The 9,149-nt window shown below is 36.2% G+C and overlaps 1 protein-coding gene across 1 annotated transcript; it reads right to left on the reverse strand.

Moving 5' to 3' along the window:
• Positions 1-6,432: 6,432 nt before the first annotated feature.
• LOC112732737 (uncharacterized) lies at positions 6,433-9,149 on the reverse strand. The gene is made up of 6 exons (XM_025781501.3): positions 8,509-9,149; positions 8,142-8,392; positions 7,681-8,056; positions 7,463-7,594; positions 7,193-7,368; positions 6,433-6,827 (listed from the first exon to the last, which is right to left on the reverse strand). The coding sequence occupies exons 1-6, from the start codon at positions 9,052-9,054 to the stop codon at positions 6,704-6,706; spliced, it is 1,605 nt and encodes a 534-aa protein (XP_025637286.1). The 5' UTR covers positions 9,055-9,149; the 3' UTR covers positions 6,433-6,703.

Raw genomic sequence — 9,149 nt, forward strand, 5'->3', positions numbered from 1 at the left:
AACTTTAAAACATTTTATTTTATCTTTAGCATTTTTAGATAATCTAAATTTTGGCCCTTATTAAATTTGTTGATAATTAATTGATAATCATTTTTTTTTATTTTACACTTTTAGTTTTTATCTTTAAGGTGCTATCTTTGTCCAACCCACCATTTTTATGAGAATAGATTTTTCATTTTTTTTCAATTGATATTATCAAATGTAATTTTATATCATTCAACATTTTTTCATATATTTATTTTTAGTCTCACTTAAAGAATTTATAATGAGAGATTATACTTTAAAACGACAATAGAGAGAGAAAAATTGAAAAAAAAAATCTATTTGTCCATTTTTGCTACCAATACGAAACACCAACCCCATTAGAGGATGAAGTAGTTGTACTCTGTTGGTCAATTATACAATTTTTTTTAAACATAACAAGGAGGTGGAGCAAATAAAAGAGCAACAAGAAAATTTAAAAGTAAATTATATTGTCAACTCCTACCTCATTTCCGCTATTACCATCAACGACTATTGGAATTGCCATCATTGTACTCCTTATAATTTTTAAACGATGTAGCAACAACATCGACAACACTTGATATTCTATCTTAAAAGACCTTTAGATTTTGTTCTAGTCAAACACTCTAAATGGTAGAGAAAAAAAATCATGAACCACTTTTTACGATCTTCCTTTCTCATTGTCGCATATATCCAATTTTTAAAATATTGCTTTAAAGTGCTTGGGACAGTGAAAAAGCAGCCTGCATCATGAATCCGAACACACTACATGCGCTATGTAACTCACAAGCACCAAACATGTGATATCCACTTTCAACATTCTTCTTATATAGCCACATTATCATTTTGACCTATAATTCCTAATTTATATCATGTATCATTCGTATTAACTTTACCAACTAATACAAACCAAACAAACAGTTCAACTCGTGATAGAACCAATTTCGTCTAGATATAACTAGTGATGTCATCCAAAACTATTTTTACCTTCAAAGTAGAAACATTTTTTTTATCAAATTTTCATACAATTGTGTCCTTTATATCTCTTGCCATCTTAGCTAAAGATAAAGTACCATAAAACTGATTTAATTATTCTATTTTCTATTGAAAGAACTCTTGACTCTACGGAAAGTTTCATACCTCACTCTATTCCATTCGAAAACCCGCATTTTCTTTTGACAGATCTTTTTTTATTTGAAATCGAAAAAACTTTGGAACAGAGACTTTTAAACTATCACTTTGTAGTCAATTATCATCCCAGAATCTAATACTACTCTCATCTCCTAACTCTATAGACAAACCATTATTTTATACACAAACACAATCCACCTCTAAGAACAAGTTAGAACAGAATGGTTAAACACAGTACTTTTAATTAAGAACATAGTGCACACTTCACTTTAAATAAAAATACTGTAAATTCACAAGAGATGATACACTTCACTAGTAACCTTGTTCTTATAGTCATATCAATCAATCAAGAATGGATTTATTAACATTTGAATTTTTACAAGGCATTTGTTGATTACGATCTTGAAAATCAGTTAGCAACTGTGAATATACACGATGTTCTCTTCTTCTATGACCTTAGCCTTTTCTTTCTCTCCCACGGATCTCTTCCTTTTCCTTATTGTTTTGGGCTACTCTCATCCTTCTCCGTCAAAGACATCCTGGTCATTGCTGCTTTGTTGCCATTGTTTCATGCCTATTGTAATGGCCTAGTTCTCAGAAACACGGGACTTTTTCCTGAAGAAACGAAATTTTTTCGGAAGTTCAGTGAAGGAGGCACCTCCACTACATCATCATTGAGTAAGCAAGCACCTCCACTGCATAGGTGTTGCATCATCACAAAGCACACACTTCTACTGAGCTAAGCAGGCACGGCGACTAAGTCGCAAAAAACTCAGTTTTCAAGCCACTTTGGCTAGGAATTTTAAAATTATGATTTCCATAGTTAGACTCAGTTCGAGGAGACGAACCCGAATTTTGAGAGAAAAATAATATTATAACCGGGCCTAAAATCTACTGGCGCGAACTAATGCCGGCATTCTCCGGTGAACTTAGTTATGCTAATGCTTCATCATAGATCTTTTATCTATGAGATAATCATCTTACTAGTATCATTTATACTAGTAGCTCATATACTTACCTCTAGGAGTGTACTTACTTGTGTTCTAATACATCTAGTTTTAGTAATTATCCTCTGGAAGATATTTTAACTTAGTAACTAAGTGACTAAGCACCTAATAGCCACGACCCACCCTCCAAGTGACACCACCAGCTTCATTTCTCTTCTTCCTTGGCCGAGTTTCTTGAGAGAAAGTCATGAAACTTCCATTGACATCCAAACTTCAAGGTTCGTTTCTTGAGCTCTAAAACTCCCACAAAAATTATAAACTGATTAAAGTATTTTTCTCTTCTTTCTCTACATATCCATACCAGATTTCACAAGGTAAGGTAAAGTATGATGGCTGTTCTTCCTCCTTGAATGGTTCGACCATGGCTAACCATGGTTAAACTTGTTGTTTTTTATGTTTTTGCTTAGGATCTCTTGTTTGGGAACCTTGTTGATCAAGAAACCTTCATTTTTAGATTGAGAAAGGTGAGAAAGTCTCTCCCTAATCCATGATGAAGGTTCGGCCTTCACATGTTCTTTGGTTTAAAATTTGTTTTGATTGAAAACTAGGTGAAAAGTGAGCTAAGAATCACTTAGAAAAATCGATTATTGGAGGCTGAATCAAGAGGTAAGATTCGGCTAAATTATTAAGGATTAATTGTGTTGCTGTTATGTGATTGTTAAATTGATGTTTGATGTTTGAAATTGGATGATTATATTCCCATAATCTTATTATTCTCTTCATAAAACACCTAAGGAGAGGTAAGAACAGGCTGAGAAAACAAAGAAGAAAAGATTATAGAATACCTAAGGAGAGGCAAGAACAGGCTGAGAAAACGAAAAAGAAAAGAAGATAGCGAACGAAAATAAAACATCAATGATGAACAATAAAAGTTATAAGCTGATCTTCTGCTGCCAGGGGTAGGCAGATATATGGTGGTGTGCCCACCAAAAACGCTTTCCAAGTATACAGGCCTTTATGGCTACGCCTGCCGACCGAGACAAATTGTCGCTCGCAGAGGATATCACCAGTTAAAGCACAACTATAATGTTGTCCCTATAAGACAAAGAGGATACTTACAGTGGATATATATTAAGCATGCATCAGCTAGCAAGGGCCATTTTGTTAGACAAAGAGGATGCTTATAGTGGGTATGCCGACTGGAAAGCCATACCTGGACCAGTTGCTGGGTAACGTCAAGAGCAGGTTTGTAGCCGATAAGTAAGCTCATGACCTACACTAGGGCTAGACATGCATCATACTTATATGCAAATCTTTCTCTATTATGAATTCTGTATGAACATATGGTTTCTCTATTTTTATTCTATCTTTTGTATTCTCTATTATGCTCTATCGCTTGGTTATAACGAGGAAACAATGAACGTAATTAACCACCCCGACCTTACTAAAGACTTTCCAGTTCTTACCCATACATCTATGAGGATCTGGTATTCGGAAGTTATTATGTTATTGCTGCGGACTCTCGTATACATCTTTATGTTTTGCGAGACCACCCTTTTCAGCACCCACTTGATAGCCCAGATTTCGACCTAGATACCCTTTTCCTGCTCAGCCAGTGAATCAGGTAGCACCTGAGCCTGATCCAGTAGACACGTATGTAGCTGAGTTTGACCCAGCTGATGTACATATACCGAAGATATCTCCTGAGTGTGATTTACCTATGGAGCTGCTTATTCCACCTTCTCCAGCTATACAATTAGAGGACCAGTTTGGGCCTCTTGGAGAACTACTCGCATCGATATATGCCAATGATCCTATTTGTATAGACGGGAGCAGTGGTAGCAGCTCATCTGGTGGGACTGAGAATATCCTAGTAGTGCCATAAAAGGAGAAGGAGGATCCTGAAGAGGAGTAGCCATCATCAGGGAGTGACCAGCTTGTAGGTGGGCCCCACGTGAACCTGCCTAACGGCAACATATGATTGCGGAGGTAGTGTGCGGCAACATTCATTGTATGACACTTTGGCTCAGCATTGACATTAGATAGTCTCTCACTTTTGTTAGAACAACAGAGAGATTAGGAGTGTTTAGAGTTGCTAGACTAGCCTGGATACTAGTTTAGAGGCTTTTTCTGTGGGTCAGATCTTAGGGTGTCGTATGTCTATACATATACATATTTACTAGTAATGGGCTAGTGACTATGAAAGAGTATGAACTGACTAAATTGTGTATGACATTGTATATGATGTATATTATAAGTTTGATTATCTATTGCTTTAGTAGTATTTATATTTCTGTCAATATTTGTTATGAATGACTTGCTATATATTACGTAAACATTTTTTTGAGTCATTACACCGATGCTTCTACTCCTTTTTTCTCCTTCGCCACATCATGTTTTTGTTTCCGCTTTTGCTTCCTCCTCTGTCACTCTTCCCTCTCCTCTGGATCCATTTATATTTTTGGATTTTTTTTAATTACATGTTTTTAAGGTTTTGTTTTTTACGTATGTTAGGTTTTTTTATTTTAGATATTTTCTGAATAAATCTAATAAGTTTTTATCTGTTTTTGAAAGTTCTTTTCAATGAGATTTTAGATGGTTTTCTGTTGTGTAATTTGACTAATTTCAAATATTCATTTAGATGTTATTAACTTAATATGAATTTAAAAAATTAAAAATTAATTGATATTTTCTGACTTGGACATTGCAATTGGTTCACTTGACAAGTATTGTGGACCTGTGGCCCTTGAAATGATCTTAATTTTACCTGAAAAATTTTATTTTTTTATCCGTGCATTCACCGTTTGGTTTTTGTCTATTGACTATTGACAAACTTTTTAGAGCCCGTTTGGAAACACACAAAAGTTACTTTTTTTTGACTTTTGAATTATGAAAAGTTACGATAAGCGTGTTTGGCACTATTTTTAAGAAGAGCTTTTAACTTCGCGAAAAGTTAATTTATAGCTTTTGGAAGAAGTAAAAATAGATGACTTTCTCCTTTTTGATAAGTCATTTTATCACTTCCGTGAAAAAAAATTGATTTCAAAACAAAAAAATTTACTTTCATTCTTGATTCTATAGAAAAATGTTTCCTGTTTCTGCTGAAAATACTGGCCATCCACCACCATTTTCACGCAAGGTTCCATCTTCTAGAAGCACTGGCCTTCCACCATCATCCTCACGCAATGTTCCATCTACTGGAAGTGTTGGCCTTCCACCACCATTTTCCCGTAATGATTCATCTGCTGGAAGTATTGACCCTTCACTACCATCTTCTGTTCCATCTGAACCAGCATATATTTCTTTCAGGTATTTTTTTTTTATTATTTTATCATTCTATTTTTATTATTAAATTTGTATTGAATATTTTGTATGCTATGAAATCTCAATTTTAATTTTATTTTTTTATATGTGATTTTAATTTTATTTTATTTTTATATGTGATTTTATTTTTATACAACTTGCTATTATTTTTATAATTAGTTTTATAATTTTCTTTTTTTTTTATGTTCTTCCCCAACAAATTCATGAAAGTGGCAAGTCCGGAAGAAAATTTAAAGCTGATTGGAATGAATTATTGGTGCTTGTATGGCTTTACACTTATTCGACGGAATGACACAAGCGATGAACAATTTGAAGAATTATATGAAAATTTTGATCTTATGGGTGAAGGTGAAGGTGAAGTAGAAGAACCAGTTTCTAATGATATTACGTGGGAAGAACCGAATGCTGAAAGTACTAGAAAAATGGAACTAATTAGAGAACAAATAAAGAATCAATTGCCTGATCGATTGTAATTTTAGTGATTTGATTATGTAAAATTAACCTTCAATAATGGAAAGTATTTGTTATTATCGTTATTTTAATATCCATTCTCTTATGTTAAAAAAATTGTATTTTTTGAGTTATTTATCCAAACGCTACAACTTAAAAATAAGTACTTCTATAGTTAAAAATCCAAACACAAAATAACTTATTTATAAGCTACTATTAATAAAAGTCTTTATACTTTAAGCTCCTTTTTCAAAAGAACTTATTTAAGTTATTTACCCAAACTGGGCCTTAATAATTTTGAGTCTGACTTATATCGTTTTTTCTTTCCCCAAACTTCAATCGGCCATTTAAAAATATAAATGATGTGCTTTTGTTTCTTCTAGTGCAAGACAAAAATACAAAGACCGAGAAGCCCAGTTTTGAGTGGGAAAAGAATATGAATTCAAATGTTCAAGCATTCCATCTAACCAATTCAATTCTTTCTTTCATTTTTGGTCATTGACAACTAATTTATTGTATTACAGCATAGAGATATTTGGTCGACCATTTATACGCTTGTAGTCCTTTGGGGCCAAAATGAAAACAAATGCAGATTGATTGATATAATTGATTCATAAGACAAAAAATCACTAAGTTTGATTGGTTCTAATCATATCTAGCTACAGGGATCCCAAAAACCACAACAATCTCACTAAATAAAAATTCCATCCAAAGAAGGAAAGAAAATTGAATGAGTAAATAGCCAATAACTTGGCGAATATACAACTTTTTTAGTTGTGATTCCCTCTCCAATCAATTCCTTTACCTCGCTACTTTTATACAGTGTAATCCACCATACATATAACATGTTATTCCCATTCAATTGTTGATGGTGGCTTTGAGGTAATGTCTTGCACAACTCGGTTTACACCACGCACACCATTACAAATCTTTCTTGCTACATCATCGAGGAACTTGTGCTCAAAGTAGTACCTAAGTTTCATTTCATAAAGTAGTTACCACTAAATTAGAGATTATGTATTTCCGCATAGAGATGATAACACAGTTAAAAAAACACTTCCCTAAAGCATATCAAACTTTTTATGTATTTAAATGTTATTAAGTAAGGAGTCTCGGAAATGTGTAATAGTTAAACATTGAAGGGCAGAATAAGAATAAGGATAACATATCATATTCAATATATTCTGGCAGAAGCATGAAAGGAATAAAATAAATAAAAAAGCTATGCTGCAGCACAGCATAACTTTGATATATTCTGCAAATGGAGCAGAGTGTATTAATTTGAGATATATAAATAAATAAATGAGAAAGCACAATGTATTAACTTGAAATCTTACCAATCAGCGGTCATTCCGTCTTGACTTGTAACAGCTCGGAGCGCAACAACATGGGAATGTGTTCTTTGATCACCTTGAACTCCAACAGATCGTATTGGCAAGAAAACTGCAAAGGCTTGCCATATTTCATCGTAAAGCCCAGCATCCTTGATTGACTGAATGAAGATCTCATCAACCTGGAAATTTTATATTTGTACTTAAAATTAAGTATCATAAACAGATTTGCATCAAGACCTTAAAAAAATTAAAGTAAAAACTAACTATACATACCTGTCGGAGAATTTCTAAGGCATCCCCTTCTGTAACATCACCTAAAACTCTCACTGCAAGACCAGGGCCAGGGAATGGGTGGCGTTTTAGAAAGCCCTCAGGAACATTTAAGATCTTCCCTAATTGACGAACCTTTAAATATGGGAATCAAAATATCAATACATAAGACGTGCATCCAAGCTCATGGAAAGAAGAAACAAATGGTTCAAAATTCACACCTCATCCTTGAATAGTAGTTTAAGAGGTTCAATAAGCTTCAACTTCATGTCCTTTGGGAGACCACCGACATTGTGATGGCTCTTGATGGTATGGGAATGGGTTCTCCCACTTCCAGGGGGCGGACAGGATTCGATCACATCAGGGTACAAGGTTCCTTGAACCAAGTAAGAAGGTTTCTTTCCCAGTTTCTGCTCTAGCTCATGAGCAAAAGCATCAAAGATGCAAATAAACTCTTTCCCAATAATTTTCCTCTTCATCTCAGGATCAGTGACACCCTTCAGCTTCGAAAGAAATTGGTCTACAGCATCAACACATACAACTGGTAAATGGAGATCCTTTTTGAATGTCCCCATCACACGTTCCCTCTCCTTATACCTGTACACATAAGACCAATCATAAAACTCGCAACAAATGGACAACCCTACACTATTTCAAATGCAAGAGGTGGATTAATCCTCACCTAAGCAATCCATTATCCACAAAGACACAATGAAGGCGATCGCCAATGGCTTTATGCACAAGAGTAGCAGCAACCGTGGAATCCACACCACCAGACAAGGCACATATGACATGCTCATCAGGGCCAACAGTCTCCTTAATCACCTTAATTTCTTCTTCCATCACATCCTCCATCTTCCATTCTGTAGCAACTTTACAAACATCAAACAGAAAGCGCTTCAACGTCTCCATCCCTTCCGGCGTATGCGTCACCTACACATCACACACACAGTAACCACCAACAATCAACACACTCTAAACTCATAACAATTATAATAACATAAAGACAGAAAGTTCTAAAATAAAACAGAGCATCATGCAATTGATACCTCAGGGTGATACTGAAGGCCATAGAACTTTCTAGAAGGATTCTCAATGGCGGCGACTGCGCCCTGCTGGCTGCGTGCGACAACTTGGAAGCCAGGGGGGAGGACGGCGGCCTCGTCGCCGTGGCTCATCCAGACAACCTGCTTGCTGCCGACTCTATCATTGCCGAAGAGGTCAGACGGCTTGTCAACGTGGATCTCCATGCGGCCGTACTCCTGCGTATGGCCGACGCGGACCTCGCCGCCGAGGCGCTGAACGAGGAGCTGGAGGCCGTAGCAGATGCCGAGGAGGACGACGCCGTTTGACTGGGCCCAGTCGAGGAAGCCATCGGGGAAGGATGGGGAGTCCGGGGTGTGGACGGAGTGAGGCCCGCCGGAGAGGATGACGACGGAGGGGTTGAGAGCAGTGATGGCGGAGAGAGAGGAGGTGCCCGAGATGCAGAGGGAGAAGACGGAGAGGCTTCTGATTCGGCGAGTGATGAGGTGTGTGTATTGGGAACCATAGTCTAGGATGAGCACCAGCTCCGATTTCACCTCTTTAGGGTCCATTGCTGGTGGCTGCTTGGTGCTCGCTAGGGTTTATGGTTTTGGTGATGGGGACTACAGTATCAAGATGCCAGGGTTTAGGGACTTTATGTAAACAA

The sequence above is a fragment of the Arachis hypogaea genome, chromosome 13, assembly GCF_003086295.3.
Source record: "Arachis hypogaea cultivar Tifrunner chromosome 13, arahy.Tifrunner.gnm2.J5K5, whole genome shotgun sequence".
In the NCBI taxonomy this organism is placed as follows: Eukaryota; Viridiplantae; Streptophyta; class Magnoliopsida; order Fabales; family Fabaceae; genus Arachis; species Arachis hypogaea.

Excerpts from the sequence above, each read along its gene's own strand:
- LOC112732737 (XM_025781501.3), bottom strand. The coding sequence starts at position 9,054 with ATGGACCCTAAAGAGGTGAAATCGGAGCTGGTGCTCATCCTAGACTAT. Across the intron at positions 7,369-7,462 it reads CCTTAGAAATTCTCCGACAG|GTTGATGAGATCTTCATTCA; the intron begins GTATGTATAGTT and ends TAAAATTTCCAG. Across the intron at positions 6,828-7,192 it reads GACGGAATGACCGCTGATTG|GTACTACTTTGAGCACAAGT; the intron begins GTAAGATTTCAA and ends AATGAAACTTAG.